Source organism: Netta rufina (assembly GCF_964035555.1).
Source record: "Netta rufina genome assembly, chromosome: 2".
NCBI lineage: Eukaryota > Metazoa > Chordata > Aves > Anseriformes > Anatidae > Netta > Netta rufina.
This window is the reverse complement of record NC_140124.1, coordinates 37,131,103-37,151,315: the sequence shown is the minus strand read 5'-3', so window position 1 is coordinate 37,151,315 and position 20,213 is coordinate 37,131,103. Positions and strand designations below refer to the sequence as shown.

The window sequence follows — 20,213 nt, the reverse complement described above, 5'->3', positions numbered from 1 at the left end:
TTCAGAAACTTCTTGTTCGGAAGTCAGAACCTCTATTTTGCTTCTTACATGAAAATCAGTATTTCCAACAGAGTTCCCTTTAATACTTTGCTAGAGCACTGGTAAAATGCATATTTGACTAAATATCCCTGTGCAGCAAGGCACTTGCAGCTTCCCATCAGGACTTCTATGGTGCACAAGCTTTCGGCTAGCCAGGATGACTGTCCAAAACTCTTCCTACTGGGTGCCTCACTTTGGGTGTTACTCTTCAAAGAACTGGCCAAGCCTGAAAAAATAATTTGCAAGATCACAGCCCACTGGAATTTCCAGTTTGCCATTACTGGCCATTCTGAGGTACACTGACACAGCAAAAGGACATTTGGAGTTATTTACTGAAATATTTTTAATATGTGTTTTGTCTGTCTTTAATATTTTATGTCTCCTCTCCTCTCCTCTCCTCTCCTCTCCTCTCCTCTCCTCTCCTCTCCTCTCCTCTCCTCTCCTCTCCTCTCCTCTCCTCTCCTCTCCTCTCCTCTCATTTTCTCCAAGCACTAATTAAAGGTAAGTTGATACAAGAGGGTCTAGAGAGCTGATATTCAGAGTGTTTGAAGGAGTCATCTCAAAACATGACAAGTACTAGGAAATATGTTACTGATTTTTTTATTTTTTTAATCTCCATGTCTCAATTAAGTTTAAAGGTATGATTTATTTCTTTACTTGTTATTTGATTCATTCTGGCTTCACAACTAATCAGAATTAGTCTTTTGTAATCCCATCCCTAATGGTGTACAAAGTCTTTTCATTAACGTCTGGGCAGTTTTGAGACTTTCTAAACAAAGAAATCTTAAGGAGATACGGGATAAAATTCATCTCTGTGTAAAAGTTAGACCCAGGCCTAGGGTCCTTTACACCTTTCTGTTGCCTTTTTAAGTCCCTTTATCCTGCTGAAGAAGATAAACTTAATTTTATGGGGGGGGGGGGGGGGGGGGGGGGGGGGGGAAGTTGCCTGCTATTTAAACAAGAAATGTAAACAGGATTTGTAGTATGCTAGTTCAAGCCAATTAGCTACCCCTGTAAAAGCCAGCTGTATCCCTTTGTTGAGCCTGTTCTTTACTAGTAAGAGTAACTTGGCAGCATATGGGCACATCAGGCCTGGCCGTCAAACAGCCCACGTTTTTCCCATAAAACATGCAGGTGACGATGCAATGTCTTGCCACTGTAGCTTCGCCCTCTATATTCTCTATGTTCTGTTTTCTCTCTTTTTTATTTGAATTTTCCTTAGCACAGGTGACTGATAGGAGCTTACAGCTGCTGGGCCGGCCCCGGCTGTATGTTGATCCTGCCAAGGCCACTCGTGTGTGCCCTGCCCTCCTCTGGTTATTAAACACATTCTCCGAGTAAGAGAGGCGCCCCGGTTCCCTCTCCTCCTGGCCCTGCACCCACCTGAGGTGAAATTGGTCGAGTGAGCATCCATAAGCATAATGGAGCTTCTGCAATGCCAATCAATGCTGCTTGATTGATGGTGCCGTTACGATATTCAATATCTTTCCATTACAATCTGTAGCTGTGAACAGCCAGTGCTTCAAAACCTCATCTCTGGGAACAGAATTACAAAACCTTGGCTGGTTTAGATTCTGATGGATAAAACGTGTGAGAGCATGTGTAAAACCCCTCATGATGATGTTCTTCGTATATTGTTACAAAATGAGCTTGGTTTCCATCGGAAGACTAGCACCCTAGTAATGCTGATTCATAAAGATAATGCATCCCTGCATAGGAAGTTACGAAACTGTATTGATTTCAGACACATCGTATTATGTGCAAAAAATAAAACCAGCCCTGCTGTGATTTAGGAGCATGGGACAGCAGTTGGAGGAGGGTAGTGACAATCAGGACTCCTGGCTTCTATTCCTAGCCATGGCACTGACTCACTCCATGACCTTGTGTAAGTCTGTCGACCTCTGTGCCTGTTTACCCATGCAGCAGAATGAAAAAAAATAATAAAGACCAACCTTGCCGGGGCTGAAACCCTTGGTTAAAAAGAGCTCTGTATACAGGCATTGTTGACAAACTAAATAAATCATGAATGAGTTTTGGGTGAGTTACAAAACATCTCCTGTATGAGGTCTCTTCAAGTCGGTCCCATTATGTATTTCAGCGCCGCACATATGGTCCTATCTTTAAAACACTGGGTAGTGTTACACACCGTGGGATAAGTTACAGCATGGTGATTTAACATTAACGTTAACGGGAGCCGTGCAGTTGAAGCCTATTGCGCCCTGCTGAAAGTGTGCCCTCAGGAGTGCTGCCTTGCTAATCATTTACAAACCTTCTGATTTAAAAGGCGGTGCAGGAATTTCCAACTTCTGTGGGTTTGGGATCTGAACCCTGTCAGAAACGTCGCAGCTTTCAGCATGTCTGTGTGTCAGTACTAACAGACTGCTGTGAAACACTGCTCATGTTCCTAGGGGACACCTGTGCAGTTACCGACCCTGTGACAGGTGAAACCAGGGCATTTTCACATAATGTAGGTGAAGTTACCCTGACATAAATGAACAAGAAGCACTCAGTTCCTTACAGCAGTGTTGCATTTAACTTCTGAGCTTTTATTTATATTATTTCTATTGCTCCTAAGTGAAACACTGTATTTTGTGGCACCCTGGCAGATCAGATAATATTGCTAATGATAGCATCATATTATGCATTTTTGTTCAAGTTGTAACAACACTTTGGACTGTTTTACACGGAATAATGATGGGACAATAATTCATATTGTGACCTGTAAAAAAAAAAAAGTGTTCACATGCAACCGACTGATATCAGGAACCCCCCTCCACTTTTGTGTGATTCACCTTTATGTATATAAGTGACCTCAGTAGCCACCATGCTTGCCCTGAACCAGGCAAATATCTCCACGATCTGTATTGTAACTTCCATGTTTTAGCACTTAATTTTTTCATACTGTATTATCTTATTACTCACAGAAAGCCGCAATGATCTGGGGTCAGAGTTCAGTTTGCTCCTGGCATGTTTAAGTACATACGATAAAACCAGCAGGCCGGCTCCCCAGCTAGAGCCCGGGCAACATAAAGGTGCACCTCCCGCTGCTGAAACAGTGCCTTGGCTCTGAGCTGCAGGAGGTCCTGGCAAGCACAAGCGCCACATTTTTATGTACGATGACTTCCCTACATGTAGAAATTACCAGGTGAACTGAAAGTAGTTTTTTTTTTTTTCTCCTGAACAAGTCCATAAACTGATAAGCTTCACAGGAGGAAGTGGAACTTTATCAGCTCCCAGACGTTCTTTTCTCTTTGAAAAGTAGCGCAGTCAAACATGGGGACAGGCAATGTTTTCTGATGTCATTTTCTCCTCCACTGACTGTACTGATAAAATTATCTCTAATTTCCACAGCCACCAGCGTCTTTACCACTTTGCCATCCCAACCATTTTACATAGTGTCAAAATCTACGTCTTTCATAGTTGTACACAGCATGCTTTTATTCAAAAACAATCAAAAAATTGCCCAAGTACTAAAATAGAGAGCTATTTAGGATCAACTAAAATATTTACTTATGCTAATCAGTATTTCTAGACATATCTAGATGTCAACAAATTTGATTTAGAAAGTGTGACAATGTTGATTTTTTTTTTTCCTTTGCCTGGTGAAATAGGACTGCAATCTTAACCAGTTAAAATCAAATGACATAAACAAGCACACCCCATCAGGCTACTTGTACTCAAAGATAAAGGAAGATCTGTCTTTGCTAGCACCTACAGAAAACCCTTCTGTTCTTCCAACGTTGCCATTCACCAAGAGAATATGTTCATGTTCCCGGCTCCTACTGGAATCAACACCAAGAGCATGGGTGAGGGCAAAAATACACACACAAGTGTTCCACAGAATACACGTGGCTGCTTTATTAAACTTTCTTTGTTTCTTCTTAAGGTAATACTAAAGTCTTTAAGTAGATTTCACTACACGTGGAGTGCTCAGAAGTTGTGGTTCTGTAATTCTGAAGCTACAGGAAAGTCAAGAAACCACAAATATTCCCATCAGTGTTGTCTTTAGCAATGCGCAGTTCCAAAAACCCCCTGTCTCTTCGGTCTGTTTTTCTTTGGGGGCGAGGAAGGAGGGGAAGAATCGCATTTCGGGAGAAGCCAACCCTTCCAAACCACAAGTTACCAGGCAGGGCTGGCTGGCTGCAGCGTTGTTTTCTGGAAGATCAGCACTTCTCCTCTCAGTGCCCCTGGTGCCGCTTTTCATTCTTTTCGCTGGAGGTTTTATGCAGCCCTGTCTATGGCAATGCTCTTTGTGCTTGACGTGCAGAGGCCTACCTGCAAGCCTGTAAATTATTTATTGAAATTAAATACAAGAATTAAGCAGGTGACACCCTCACTGGTCCTCTGCAAATATATACGGTTCAAATGTAGTGGAAAAAACCTTCAGAATTGGTTTTCTTTTGTACTTTGTTATTTGCGTGTAGCCACCGCAGCTCATCATTTTGGTCATTTGGCCGTGCCTCTCACTGAGCTGCCCTGGAATGGCTTTGAGTTGTGCCAGGGGAGGTTCAGGTTGGAAATGGGGAGGAATTTCGCCTCAGAAGGAGCAGCCAGGCGCTGGGACGGGTTGTCCGGGGAGGTGGTGGAGTCCCCGTCCCTGGGGGTGTTTAGGGAAAGGTTGGACGTGGTGCTTGGGGACACGGCTCACTGGTGACACTGCTGGCAGGGGACAGCTGGCCCAGTGCTTCGTGCTGTGGCAGACCCTGTGGCCGTTTCCCTGCTGCTTCCCTCCCTCCCTTCGGGCCTGCCTGACCCCAGCGCACCCCCTGCCCCCGGCCCCGCCCCGCCCCATCCTCCCCCCAAAATGGTGGGCGCGGGGCTGCGCCCCACACGCCCCCAGCCCACCCTCCCCTCACCGCCCTCCCTCCCGCCTCTCCCTCCCCTCCAATCACCGCCGACCTTACTCCTCCCCGCCTCCTCTTGCCCAATCAGCGCCCCCCTTGGTGGCGCCGGCCGGACCGGGGGCGGGCTCCTTTGAAGCCGGCGGGCGAGTGCTGCCGCGAGTGGGGGGGCGGGGCCTCCTTCCCCCCCTTATCCCTCCCCGCTCCTGGCGGGAGCCCGGCAGTGGCGGGCGGGCGGGCGCGGAGGGGGTGGGGCCGCGCTGGGCGGGGCGCGGCGCTGAGGCGGCTGCGGGCGGGCGGGCGGCGGTCGGTGCGGCGGGGTCGCCATCGCCATGGTGTTCCTCAAGCTCCGCGAGCAGGTGGGTAGCTCCGCCGCCTCCCCTCCCTCATTCCTTCTGCCCGTCGTTCCTTCCTTCTTCCCTTCCCTTCCTCCCTTCCCTCCCGGGCGGGAGGGAGGCAGCATGGCTGCTGCCGCCATGTGCCGCCGCTCCCCGGCACACACCCGGCTTTGTTCGCCGCCGGGTCACGGACGGGGCCGGGAGCCCCCTCCCCGTACCCCCCCGGGACCCCCGCGGTCCCCCCGGGGTCGGGCACAGAGCGGGCAGGGGGCGCCCCCCCCCCCCCCCCCTCCCCTCCAGCCCCGCTTCCCCGCCGGGCCGTCCCCACACCCCCCAAAAAAAAATGGGTTTTGGAGCCTCGTCCCCAAAAGGCACCCACGCGGGGTGGCTCTGTGGGGTTTGGTGCTGCCCCTCTGGGGGGGCTGGGTGCGCCCCTCCCGTGTTGGGAGCCCCTCTGCAGGGAGCCGCTGGGGGATAGGCAGCAGAGCCCAGCCAGCAGCGGGCTCACCCCGGTGTGGGGCTTGCGGGGGTCTCCGGGGGTTCATCGGTACCTTGGGAGCAGAAATGTGCCCTCCCCTGAAGGGCTGAGGGAGGTGGGAAGGGGAGGGGGAGAGCGCTGGTTTTGGAGAAGCGTGTCTGGGGGGTGATGCTGGCAGCATCTTTACCTTTGCCTTGTGGGCGGAGGTCTTCGATTGCAAGCGCTGTCAAATCCTGCTTTCTTCAGGATTCCCCAAAACCATTAGGAACCGCGTTAACACGAAGTTTCCCTGCTTTGCTAATCGCGGAGAGCTCCTTCAGCTCAGTGTTCTCGTGCGAGGTGCCTTGGCCTCAGGATCAGGTGCTGCGCTGCGATCGCAACGCCCCCGGCTCGCTGGGGTAAACCCGCCCTGGGTAGGATACAAAAGCGGAGGAGCCGAGTTTGGTGTTTGGTGGAGCACGCTGCGTGTTTACCTGGACCAAATACTCCACGCCAGTGCGTTGGCCTGGAGTGCAGGAGGTAATCACGTGCGCTGGGAGCCTGGGCAGCGAGCCTTTGCTTCGGCGCTGGCTGCGTTTCACGGGGCAGTGCAAAGGTGCCCAGGTGCTGGCGCTTTCCTGCCAGCGGGAAGCACGGGAGTGACTTGCGAATTCCCTGCCTTAGCAGATCGGTATCTGCAACAAAGGGTCTGCTGCGTCAGGCGTTGCTTTTGTGTAATTCTCAAGACTTTTTCCCCTCCCCAAATCAAGTTGTTGATGCCCCTTGATCAAGGAGGGCTCTGTATTCCTAATTTAAGCATCGCGATTTGGCTGGGGAGAGGCAGACCTAGGGCATGCAAGCAAGCAGCTTGATATTTCCTTACCCCTCGTATTGCAATGTGGTGTAAAAGCGGTGCCTGAGAGCTTATGATGAGGTCAGAAATTCTGCTTTGAGGCTCCTAGGGTGAAATCCCAGTGCTGCTTGCAGTTGATTTGATTGACGTAGCGCGCTGATAAACAAAACTTTGATCCTACAGGTGCTTCGCGTGTTTGTGAAACTCAAATATTTGGTTGTCTCTGGAGGCCAGCTTGATGCATTTCACTTTCAGAATGGAGCTTTACCATGTGCTGAGGAGAGCAGGCCCTTCCTTGGGCTCAGCAAGCAGCCAGCAGGGACGTGCTCAACAGATTTGTGTTACTGCCTGAGCTTTGCTGCTTTGCCATCCTGCAAGGCAGTAATGTTTTGCTGAGTTCTGAAATAATTCAGGGTGTACGCTTTCAGAAGGGACTTGTTTGCTTTCAGATGATATTAGGTATCAAAAAAACTACAAGCTGTCGTTGCAAAAATTGCATGCAAAGCTAAACTGACCCGCACAGAGCAAAGTTTGTGCTTGTAATGCTCGATTGCAAATCGTTTGACTCTGGGATAGAAAGTGCAATCACTACAAAAGTTGGAAGCTCCAAATTGTCCTCATGGTTCTTGGTTTGCTGTGCAACGTCAGGCGTGCTTGGAAACAGATGAAGTAAACCTGCAAATTCTGTTATTTCAGGTTAAGCCATTCAAGGCAGAGATGGAAAATGCAGTAAGTGTGCCTTATGATTAAGGTATTTCCCCTTCAGTTTGTTTGCCTTTGTACTATCTTCATAGCGTGCTGCTTGTGCGCCAGGTTTTTCTAGATGAGGAGCTGCTTGAACTGCTGCAACACCAAAGGAGGGGGAAGCAGGCTGTAAAAGGAAGTTTCAGCTCCGTCCCGAAAATCCGTGGTGCTTTCCTGTAGCAAACTGCCTGGAAAGCGGTGTTCGAGGTCAAGGTTCGCTGATGTTTTATCAGATCTTTTGGAGAGGCGGTGAAAAGAAAGAGAAGCAGCTTGCTTTTGGGTGGTTATTAACGGCGTGCCTTGGTCTCCTGGACTTCTCAGCTCTGAAAGGCAAAGTGTCGCGTGGCTTGGGTCATTCAGGCACAGTTTGCAGGTATAGTAAAGGTTTCCCCAAACAGGCAAATCTTTGCTGTAAAGAGCCTTAAATTAGTCGCTCAATAAGGAATGACAGTCCATTTTTTCTGTAGCAGGTAGGTGAAATGTCGATAGCCTGACAGCTGAGGGCTTCTTAGCTCTGTGTTAAAAAATCATACCTGCACTTACAAGTTGACTTTTAGGCCAGCATAAGCCTACATATCGGTGTAGTTCTGCTGAAATACTCGAAGCCCTGATCAAAACTGGCTGAATTTGGTCTTTAATTTTGGACCTATATATCTATTTGAGGCAAAGTCCCTTGGGTGCAGCATGGCCTGTAAAGCTTTATTTATTTCTTTGTGCCTTTCAGTACATCGCAGTTTGGATTCTGCATTTCCTGTTTTCCTGGGCTGTAAGTGTGGGATAGGAAGAAATCACAGGGCTTGTGGGAACGGGCTTTTGAAAGGAGCTTCTGTGGGATCTTTCTGTATGACCACTAGACTGTGCTCGAGGGGATGCATTTATTCCCATCAGCCAGATGCGGGTGGAAGGGACCGGAGTGTGAACAACCACTGCGAGGGGATATTGGAGCGACCACTTATCTTGAAAGTCCTTGAGCAGCGTGAGCACTGACTTTATTGCCCCTCTATATCTTTCCCCGGGCTCGGATGGACCTCGTTCAGCTGGCAGTCAAGCAAATGTTTGCGGTGTCATAGTGAGCGCCCTGAGTGCCTCCGTGGTTGCTATTTTCATCGGTGCCAGCGTCAGGCTTGGCTCCCTTGGAGCTGCTGCCAAGGGTAAACGTCCCAGGCAGCTCCTTGTTACGCCGGGAGGAGGGACGGTCTCCTGCAGCGATGAGAAGGGGTCGGGGAGGGAGGGATGTGGTGGGCGTGGGGTCGCTCTGTAAGTGCTGTCCGCAGGTAGGTTAATGAGGGAGCTCTTCATGTTTTTCCATGCAAGTCTTAGGTGAGAGCGTTCTTTGAATAAATCCTTTTGGGGGTCTTGCTGAAGGTGAGAACCACTCCGTGCTTCTCAACGCTTCCTCGTAAATTCTTCCTAAAACCTGCCCGAAATCTCTGAGCTGTGTGTGAGGTAACCACACCAGGAGGGTGAGGTACAGCTGTGCAGGTAATTCTCTCCTTCCCATGTTAAGAGAGCACGTGCACCTAAAAGATACGGTTCTTTACTCCAAGTTTTCCACCAGGTAACCCGAACCCGGACTATCTTGCTGTACAAAGCAATTACCAGCCCTCCTGTTAGCTGCGCTGAGAGGGCCTGGATCCCCGGGCTGTTGGCGTGGGGGATCAGATTCCTCGCTGATAGCCGCGGAGCTCCTGACTTGCGAACAAGCAGTTCTTCTAAAGGAGGAAAACAAACTTTTTTTTTTAAAAAAAAAAAAAAAAAAAGAGGTTGTGGAGAGACAAAGCAAGCCTTGATTCTGCAGCCCGATCCTTGTGGCAGATCCTGTTGGCTCCGTGGCCTCCTGTGAGGGCATAAAGGGCCGTTCATGTGGGTCGCAGCGAGGGTTTGTGGCCGCTTCTTGGAGGCAAGTATCAGGGGAGAAAATGAGGCAAATGTCCACTTGCCTGTGAAGAAGCAACTTCGTTGGCACTGGTGTAAAAGCTGATGCTTCCTCTTGGAAGCCAGCATCTGCTGACACTGGGAAGCAGCAATCTGGTGTCTCATGTGGATTGCTAGATTCCCAAATTTCTGTCCTCACTTCCATTCACTGAGAAGGGTTGTGGATGACCGAAATTAAACACCTTCGGTACTACACTTGATATCCTGCACTTCACCTTGTGGCATCTACTTTGTTTCTCAGCTGCTGTCTTCCTTTTATTTATTTTTCTTCTGGTCAGCTGGGCCTTCCCGGGGTCAAACTAATATTTGATCGCTTGTTTTCTGGCTCCTGCCAACTTTGTATTTTGTTCTTACCTCTACTCCTATTTCTGGAAATGGAGTGGGAGCCTTGTTGCCGTAGTTACAGTGACTAACTGTTTCAAAGTTATTTATAATGTTTGTGTTTAAGTACCGTGGATCAGAATACAAATCACAAAACGCTTCACATACTTCAATAAAAAAATAATAATAAACAGAGCAGTCCCTCACTGCTCCATGGGGGGTTTGTTTTCCTTCTTTGGGGGTGGAGGATAAATTTCAAGCTGGCATTTGAAGATATATTCGATATGAGGTGTTAGGTGGAGAGAGGAGGGAAGATGCAGTGGCTGTAGCCAGCTGGGCAGGTGCAGAGGGTTATCGAGGAAACCTCAGCAGTGATGGGCAAAACAGTTGGTCTGTGGCATCCCCGTGCATTGAGGAACCGCTTGTTAGATGAAGCAGCTAATTACTTGTACCATAATGAGATGATCTTTACTGTGGATTGGATATAATCTCTAGATTTTTTTCATTGATCGTTTCTGCATCAGGTGGGCGCAGCTACGACCTGCTGGTACGTATGTGGATGGACTGGAGGACACCCTGCAAAGAGAACATTGTTTGTGAGCCCATCAATTCAGGGCAGCCTCAACATGTCAATATTCTTTTTTTTTTTTTCCCCTGAATTACTGAAACTGTATTTGAACTTGAGAGTTGTAAAAGCAAAGGTCTGTGTATTTTTAAAACGGGTTTGGGGTGAAACGAACTGCAGCAACAACACGAAACCTTTGCTTGTGTTGCTAAACTTCAGAACTATGTGGGGGAAACAAGCTTTCCTACCACAGAGTAGGAAAGTGATGCCTCTTACTTGTAACCTGGCTCTTCTTAGGAGAAGGTGGTAGAGATTGAGGTTTTGTACCTCTCTGTGCCTGTTTGCGTCGTGCAGTCCATTTCTGTGCCTCGAGCTGTTGTGAAGCCATCCTAAATGTTCAGTGTTTCTTTATTTGAAACAACGAGCCGTCACTTCATGCTCTTCCTAATTCCAGCAGCAGAGAACTTGTAAGGCATTCAGCATCGCCCCGCAGTCACGCTGGAGGTTCACTCACTTGCTGGAGGACCCCCAGCTGCATTTCCATTTGGCGTGGTGAGGAAAGCAAGGGTCTGGCTGGGGTTGCGTGGTTGTTTTGGTTGTTTTGACTCTGCTGAAGCAAAGCTAGAAGGGCACTCCGTGGAATGAAGAAAAGGGGCCCAAGCAAGGACTCTGGGTGCAACAAATGGGAATTAGATGGCAGTTGTGCGAGCACTGAGGCCAACGCAGAACTTGGAGAACCTCTAGCAGCAGAGAAGAGCTCTGTTTTGTTTCAAGATTTTGTTGTGTGCCCTCTACATAGCAGTACCTCTAACAGGGAGGAAATAGATCCTTCCATTCAGGAGCCTGGTCACCCAGTGGTGGGCAGCCCAGGAGCACAAGGACCTGCCTGGCTTGTAGCTGGAAGACACATTTAAGTCTTAGACAGTTGAAAAAAGCACACTTTCAGGAAGTTCTGTAGTTATTCATATACTAGCATCTGTAAGGAATTCCTGAGGTAATGTTTTTAACCCATTGCTGCAGACTCAGTTTTGTGTAATGTTGGGGTAAGTGATGCTCTGGTTTATCCTGTCCCATCTCTAGGTCACTGTCTCTGTCCATTGCTGTGGTTAGCAGGAGGGCAGTCCATGCAACTCCGTCTGTCTCCATCCCGAGCACTTGATGTTTCTGTCCTTCCTCACGTCTCTGTACGGTGTCTGTTCCTTTTTCTCTACCTCTCCTCACACTGCAATAGCATATTAGTGCAATTTCCTACTTCTTGCCCCCCTCCTGTGCCTTTGTAACAGCAGACATCGTTCAGTTCTTGCTCACTAAAACAGGAGGATCAATAAAAAGAGTTATTAAGCTTAATATTGTGTTGCTGTGCAGTCTGTTTGCCAGATTATAATCTGTATTGGTCCTTTCTGATAGCTTTCATTTCTTTTGATCCTGTCTCAGATGCCGGGGCAGTATTTTATTATACAGCACTGCTGTGTCTCTTGTTTTTTCTGAATAGTGTTCCTTCATTTGTGGGGATAATTTTAGTATTAAGGAGGACTTGTAGGAGAACGGTTTCTCTTCTCTCTTCTGTCACCTGCAAGGTTGCAAGTGCTCTAACTGCCCTGCATCATTCCCGATCCTGGAGTAACCACCCAGCTCATTTATTATTATTTATTTCTTGCCTTCCTACCCCCAAGGTGTTATGTTTCCTGTTTCCTTCCATCCCCAAGCACGCAGCCTTTTGCAGACTGTTATCTCCTAGGTCACAGACTGAGATGCCTATTAAAATACATTTTTTCAGGAAAAGGTTAAATAACGTTTTGTGACTTGTGCATAGACATGTATGGCTATTCATCTTTTTCCAAGGCGTTTAACAAATGGTAGTTGCTACAATCAGGGTTGGCATGATAGTCAAGATAACCTACTCCAGAGGAAATAGAGCGTAAAAGAAGAGTTCCTTCGATGTCCTCATAATGAAAGTGAAAGAAAGGTGAAGAAGAGATTTGTAAAGCAGCGGAGAACAAGGAGGAGAAAAAGGGTGAGGACCTGGCATTGTCCGTGTTGGTGAACAGCAAAGCTATTCTTCTGATGAACTTCAGGGCTTTATTACAGGTATCTGAAAGCCAACAGCTATCCAGCTGTCCTCTGGAGCTCCATTTACAGTGACATTGGTTCCTTTTTCTACTTGTTGTGCCTCTCTACACCACAGAGAGGGGACTCTCCCAGCATCTGATGTTGAGCTAACACTGTGAATAATATAAGGAAGAAGGCTTCCTACTTTTTTTCCAACAAGAGATGTGGAAAATGGTTTCAAGTCAAGAACATCAAACTTACTGTTTTGGAAGAGTTATTTACCTGCCTGCAGCCCAATCTTTTTATTTTTCTTCTTTTTTTGAATGGGTTTGGACTTTGCATACTCTAAATTGGCTGTTGAAAGAGTCACAACGCTTACCGCTTTTTGGGCAGTTGTGGTTTGTTATTTTTCATAGTTTGCATTTCAGCAAAGCTGTGAGTTCTCCCCAGAAGCTCAATAAAATTCATGCGACGTTGCATAGGTGCTAAAAACTGTTTTAATAATCGCTGAAGCATTACACGTGTTGCATACAGAATTGAAGAACAACTGCTGGCATCAAAGCAGAAGAACCACGGGGCCTGACTCTGCGCCCACAAGTGGCTACAAAATTTTGCAGAAGGTCTGATAGTTAAAAAGATGTTTCATATATGTATATTTGTATTTCAAGCTAAGCTTTGTTTGTGCGTTACTCTCTTCCTATCACAATGACCACAGAAATCCCTGCAAGCGTTTAGGGTGCCTCGCTGCTTTCCCGTCTCATCATCCCACCCTCGACGTGGGGGAGCAGGGCGATCGCTTTCCTTCTGCAAAGTTGTCTCCCTGGATGGTTGGAGTGAAGTGTCCCCAAAACTTCATTGCCTGCTGTTGTGCCGAGCACACAGTGCCTGCTGGCAATGCCAGCTCCTTGCTCAAGTGATGGATGCTGTGGGGCAGCTGCCACGCTGTATGTTTGCCCAGGCTTGTTTTTTCTCACCAGGTGAGGAACAATGGAAATGACCAGCAACGAGTGAGGTTCAGAGGCATTAGGGTGTAGTTTTTGTATAATATTGTTCTTTTAAGAGGTTAACGAACAGCCAAAACGGGGCTAATTATGCCACTTGGAAATTATCTGCCGTAGTGAAGGCCAGCATTTTCAGCTGACAGCTAGGAGAAGGAGCCACAGATACTTTGTGTGTGTGGGAGGGAGAAGTGGAATGTATTGCCTGAACAGCCCTAATCTTTAAAGGTGGGCAGAAGGGTAAGGATTTCATCAGCCAGGATGGAGTTTTAATGACGTGCTTCTCCTGGATTTCTGTTGTGTTTCTTTTTTCTTCTTTTCTCCCATTTGTAAAATCTCCAACAATAAGGATTGAGACTCACTGGCTGCTAATCTCTTGCCTGAGGCCATGGTTTGATAGGTGCTTGCATGTGAGTTTAAGCAGTTGCTGCTCACTTTTTTTCCTCTGCAAAGCGGTGAAAAGGCAGGGGAGAGGCTGTTGAGGTTAGTGGATGACTGCAAAGTTGTTCCTTGAAAGTTTTCCTAAGTAGGAGCTAGAAAGGACGGTTTTGCCCCAAATAAACTCACTCTAATGTCTTCCTTTGTGCCAGAAATGTAATCAGAGGTGTCCTTTGTGAATGTCCTTTGGGTTTTGGCAGGGGAGGTGAGCAGAAGAGTTTGGGCGTAGCCTGCCTGGGACTGCTCTTTCTGTCAAAGTGACTTGAATGCTGGTCGCCTGAAACTTATTAAATGTGCTTTGAAACTCGGCAATGTGATTGATTTTTCTTGTCTGGTTGGTGATTGTTGTGGGGTCTGAGCGTGGCTGCGAATCCCTCTGTGATGGGGAGAGAAGCTCGGGTCCCAGGAACGCCCGTGGTGGTTTATGGCATGTCATGGGGCCTCTTGCAGTCGCTGTAAAAACCCCGAGGCAAGCAGAGTGCTGCTGTACTGTCCTTGTTTACCACATGTGCTGCCTTCTGGGACCCTCTGCTTTTTCCCATGTCGTGTATGACAACTGCGTGCCAGTTCTCTCGCAGCTTTTCCTTGTGTTTGCTTTTTCCCCCCTGGGCTGATCATGTCCTCTGCTACTCAGCTTTCACAGCCAGAGCGCTGGAAGCGACACGGAGGAGACTTCCTTTCCTCCCATCTCTCATCAGGAGGTTCCCAGGTTGTGCTCAGGTAATCCAGCTACCTGAAAACTACACCCACAGCAAGCTCAGCCTGCTTTTGGCCTTTCCTTCAGAGGAGCGTGTATGGACAGCAAGCCCTTCAGCAGGTTTTTAACTCCCTGGTGTGCTGCTGTGTGTGCAGCTCCCGTTCTTGGACGCTGTCCAGTGACAGCTCGGAGTCACGCCTGTTGTGACTGGTGCTCCCCGTATCTCCCCGCACAGATACACGTTCGGGGCAGGGAAATATCTGAGAAGAAAATACGCCGGTAGAAAAAGGAGCGAGTCGAGATAAGCTGAAACAGTAACCGGTCACTTCTCCGCAAGTAATCAATAAAGCAAAAATAATTGCGTGTCAGGCTAAGAATAAATGGAAGTCTTTTGTAATGGGAGAAAAACTATTTTAATCCGAGCTCCGTAGGAAATGGGGGTATAAAATGGTAGTTAAATTTATTGTTTCATATTTCAGTTATCACCTAGTATGTGGTTGTGCGAGTGCCACAACAGAAGTGCATTGGTTGCACAAATATTTTTATCAGCAGCTAAGGAAGAGAGCACTTTAAATCACCATTAATGAAAACCTTACCAGGATGGACTGTTCCACACTTGGTTCTGTTTCCCATTTTGATCCTGATACAAAGCCTTAAATTCAGTGGGTTATGGATGCTGCTATTCATGCATTTGACTCTGGTTTAATTTTGTGGAATAAACCATGATACAACTACAAAACTTGGTTAAAAAATGGACGTGTCTCTTGATTGTAATGCACTGGGAATAATTACCTTGGCAAATAAGGGTACAATGGCATTGCACTTAACAGTCTCTGCTAAAAATCATTATCAATATAGCACCTGTATGCTTGTTACCATGTAGCTGTTGTAAATTTTTTGAGTTAAAAACCGAAGAACCTGGAAGATAAATGTCAGTGCCCTTATACCTCCTCACTTTTTTTTTTTTTTTTTTTTTTGGAGCCAGGAAGACTTATTGAATGTCAGGTTACTGCTTCTGCTTCATGCTTGTTCTTGAAACTGCTTGTCATGAGCATTTTTTAAAATTTATTTTTTTACTTGCCTAAAAATGCTAGGCTGTCATTCAGGAGCTGCTTCAGGGGGAGGCCAGCTGTCTGTGCTGGGGGCGTTGGAGTAGATGATGGGGGAGAGCACTGGCACCCTCACTGCTGCCCCTAATGGGTGTCAAAACCCCCATCAGTGCCGTAAAAGATAAGCAAAGGAGCACTGGGCTGCAGGGGAAATGAAGAGGAAAAAGAGAGATTGGCAGACATTTAATAAAGAAGTATTTTTGCAAAACGTTAATCAGAAAAGTAGTTTGGTATATAAGAAAGCTTACCTAAGAATCCAATTCCAAATCTCCCCTTTGATAGAGGGAAATAGGGGAGGATAGCAGAGTCTGAAAAATCGTTTGCTATGTTCAAGTAAATGGAAGTTATTTAAAGTAAGCAAAGTTTTGAGAACTCCTGTGTTGTGTGGCTTTTCGTGTTTTAAAACAGATCTGATCAATGTTGCGAATGAAATGTCACTTGTGGTAATTTTTGCTAATCTGTACTAAATGTTCTGTGTCTTATAACAGATACAGAGTACTTTCTGTTGTGCTTTTGTGTTATGTTGTACAAAGGTTGGTGGTGATAAGACTAGACAAAAGGTTAATCTGTTTTCAGTGTGGTTTATTGGCTTGGCTTGTGGGAACTTGAAGGGAAAGCTCTGCTCGAGGATGTAGAAATCAGGAGAGGGAAACTTTTAGTTTAAAACTTACTTTAGGGAAATGCAGGAATCTAACTTGTTAAGATTTAAAAATGGTATCTAGTGGTATTTAAACAAATGAGAAATAAGACTGAAGTAGTATTTATTTGTTGCCAAAGGGTTGGGTTTGAAGTGCTTCACCCACAGAAGTCATGGGCTATGCACTTGGAACAAATGTGTGAAACATCAGACATCGGCAGCCTCTTTGGGGACAAACGGGGCTTTCCTTACAGTTACTGCTCTTACTCAGTTTGTTCAGGGGCGAAAACCAGAAGTTGAGGAAATGAAGAGCTTCCCCTGGGAAGAAGCACAGGCTGACAGAGCTGTGCTAATCCTAAACTGTTGATGGTCTCGGTGACCACCTACAAGTGGTTGATGAAGGTCAGTAGCTGTTTGTAGTATTCCCTTCGTACAATAACTGTGCTCAGCATTTTGGGAAGCTTTCTGTATTAGTGACACAGGTAACTGAAACAACCTGAAGGTGTTCTTTGGCTTTTTGTTTTTATTAAATGCCCTGATGAAATCAAAAATTAAAAATTACAGTAAAAGTAATAAAAGCCCAGTGATGAGCACATCTTAACCGGTACCCAGTGTTATTTAAACACATCTAAAAAGCATAAATACAAAACCAGATGATTTACTTTGGTTTAGTAGGGCTTCTTAACTCATTTCTGCCTGTGTTTAGATGAAGGGCAGACCCGGTGAAATCCGTCAGCTGTCCTGTGCTGATGAAGCCTCAGTACTGGAGGGGTGAGCCTGGCGAGTCAGGGAGGTGGGGTGTGCTTCCCTCCACAAGTCTTTAGTCATAGCTTCTTGTCTCTGCCCCAGAGATGGATTTAAGCTCTCTAGGAGCGAGGGCAGAGCAATTTCTTCAGTGTTGCTTAATGCTGCGGTGCGTGAGAGGCGTGGTGCATGCGCTGGAATATTCAATTTATAGGACGGTGCTTTTGTCTCTGGCGTTGGGTGTTCTGGAGCACGCCCTACCCAGCGCACATCACCTGGTGGCTCTGTGTTTGAAAGGTCTTACTCTGCCAGTCCTCCCCCTCCTACCCATATCCTCTTCACCTCCAAAGAAGTGAAAACCTTGAATCTGCATGGGGCACAATTCTCTTTGGGTTCCTGTCCGTCAAGGAAAAATCCAGCTGCTTTTCTTTTAAGCACGTTGTGCCTAGGTTTTGTAGGGTCACAGTGCTTTGGAAGTGAATTCTTCTTTGTCAGTATAAGGCCACTGCAGCTAAAAATGACATGGTCTTTATGGGTTTAAGTAATCTGATGTAGATTGACGGCATTAGTTAGTTTGGATCAATTATCTTGGGAATGTCGCGCGTCCACCAGGCAGGAGGGCTTTGTAGTAACAATTGGCCTGTCTTCTTCACATCCCTTTCAGTATTCTGTTATCAAAAGAAAAAAAGAGTCATAATTTCATAGATATATATTATTTCTTGATTTGCCTTGCAAAAATACTTTTTTTTCCTGTACCGACCACATCCTGCTATACTTAAAAGCTGTGCTGTCTCCAACCAGCCCAAGAAGATGACCGGCGGCTGGCAGGCCGAGGCACCCAGTTTACCTCCCTCTGCAGGCTGTCCCCGTGTGGTGGAGTCAGCTGTGGCACAAGCGTGTGGCAGGTGACAGCTTGTCACCTTGTTTTCCTCTTGTATTCACGTGGAAGTGCCAGTCATGCCTTCAGCTTAAAGCACTTGGCGGGGTGCAGGTAAGGGAGGCGTTTGGCTGTTGGACTGTGCCTCCTGTCCGAGCAGTTGTGTTCCTCCCCTGAGGAAAAAAGTTGTGAAGTGTATGGAAGTGTCCTCTGCGTTTCCCATTGAATCATGATGAAATAGATAATGCAAGCATGCTTTTCTCTCAGGTATCTGACCTGGCATTGACTCACAGGGGCCTCTCTCTGGTAAGGCCTCATCCTGCTACAGCCATACGCTGAAAACGTGCCTCTGAGTCTGCAGGTCTGCTCTCCTTTAGAGCTTGTATTTGGGGGAAATAAAAGCTGTAGATCACTGAGCTGTATCAAAATCCTGTATGGCTGCAGTTAATGGAGTAGCCATACAGTTAATACTTGGTATTCAGAAGACAACTGCTCCTTGGCTTGCTGGCCCTGGTAGTAGCGCATTGACTCTAATGCACTGTTGTTACACACTGCATTATAACACTTCCTCATTAAAGACCAAGTGAGGCCATTTGGATGCACTTCTGTTTTGGCTTTAAAATTGACTCTAAAAATACACGTTCGAGGTTTATTACTTTCCTTTTGAGGGTGGAGGTGAGGTAATGGACAAGTCCAAGGAAGCTTTTGCTTATGGTGTTTTGTTCCTGTTGGGGAATGAGCTGGATGTTTCCAGTGGGCATCCTTTTTTATGCCTGTCACTTGATTTCATCTCACAAATGTGTGCTTCTTGTTTGAGTAGGGTCTGTGTTTTATCCGTCTGTCTGAAGGACCTCTAGGTTCACTGTAGTTTCTAAAATGCTCTTAAATTCTTCTTCCCGTTTTTCCCACCCCCTTAATGGGTTGACTGGAATTACTAAAATTCAAATGTGTGGAAATTAAATTCTGATGATTAAAAACAACGAATTTAAAAGCTGTATCTGTAGATTGAGAGGTAATTTGCTGGTACAAGGTTCCCTCAGCAACTGCCACACTGCTGTCTGATAAATGCTACTGATCAAGTGTAATCTCTGCTCCTTGGCAGGTACCTAAATATGGAATGCTTTTTTCCCTCTAACACCCATTTTTAACAGTTGTTTTCCCTGGGTGTGACAGCTATGTACCAGAAAGTCAGTGCTCAGTGTTAAGTCTGAGGAGTTTTAACTCTTCCTCAACTCCAGTCCTCTTGCATCTCAAGCACTCAGGTTTCTGTGCAGCCAAACCTGTGGGGTAACCTTTGGGGTTAACCTACAATGGACAGAAGTGCTCATCAGCTTTAGAACTGGAGTTCAATGTCTTTGAAGCTGTTTCCTTCTTTGATTTTAATGTGTGTGGCCACTTCTTGAGTTGTCTCTTCTTTGAATGTGACAAGCATCTGTTCGGATCAGGGAACATTACTCTCTTTTGGTCTTGCTGAAGTGTAATGTTTTTGAAAAGTAGCTGTCTCCTAAACAATCCGTCCCGGTTAGGAACTTTCTTGGTGGGCTGATTTATGTCTGAATTGCTGTGACTCATAGCACGCTTCCTTATTTTTATCCAGATAATTACCTTGCTAAAAGATGCGCGAAATACTATATAAAGATTTGTTCCCTGAGCTTTAGGAGCCCTGCTATTGTCTATCTTGTTATTTGTCCTCTAACATTTATGTCAGATCAGAATTCATCTTCTGCTTGCTTTGATTTCTTCCCAATTTTTTCCATTGAAATTCTCTTGGAAGTGCTGGCCAAGGAATACTTTAAAAGCAACATTGAAGACCATCAAGATGGTATCTGAGCTGCAGTAGGTTTAATTTGCTTACTTTTTAAAGCTGTGTCCATCCCAGGTGTATCACAAGAAATGTGAAAGTTGACATGACTTTTTGTGTATACAACTATTGATTTAAGAGATTTTGTATGCATACACTGAAATGACATGGTAACATGGAGGTAAGGGTTTCTGCAATCTCTTGAGGACCCTACTCCTTTTCTGCCCTTATCATTTTTCATTTTTTAATAGTGGTGTGGACATCAGAGGATCAACATGTGTTTTCACTCGCATCTTTTGGGATGCTTCATAGACTTACAGTCTTTCTCCAGCCTTGCAGATTCGTTATTTCATCTCTTTTTCCTTTTTCCAGGGAGCTGTTCAAGCTCTATGCTTTTTCCTGAATAGCAAATCATTAAGTAGGATTCGATTCAACAGCAGGAGTGCTTTTAAATCTATTTTTGAATATACTTTTATTTAAAAATTGTATGGTCTTTGCCATGATCTCTGATAGTTCTGCTGATTCATAATGAAACAGTTTGAGCTACTGCTTCAGTCGTCTGCGTAGCTCTTTGGAGCAGCAGTCCTTGGTAAACAGGTAAAGTCGCTGAGGAAATGGCGTGACATAGTGTCCATCTGTCCATCTGGCTGCTCCCCTCTCCCTCCATCAGCTTGGCTCACGGTATTAATGATTTTAGTTGTTATCTACCTGCCTGTGAACTGTGATTACTGAGGGCAGACATCCAAGTGAATATCTGCGGCTGCTAAACC

The 20,213-nt window shown here is 46.3% G+C and overlaps 1 protein-coding gene across 1 annotated transcript in view; it reads left to right on the top strand.

The window, feature by feature from the left end:
* Positions 1–5,174: 5,174 nt before the first annotated feature.
* The window catches only part of ANKRD28 (ankyrin repeat domain 28), a gene marked incomplete at its 3' end in the record, with an annotated part of 114,897 nt that continues 99,858 nt past the window's right edge, over positions 5,175–20,213 (top strand). Inside the window, exon 1 of the mRNA XM_084282232.1 lies at positions 5,175–5,239. Coding sequence (XP_084138358.1) covers positions 5,213–5,239 — 27 coding nt within the window. The 5' untranslated portion in view covers positions 5,175–5,212. The remainder of the gene's footprint in view (positions 5,240–20,213) is intronic.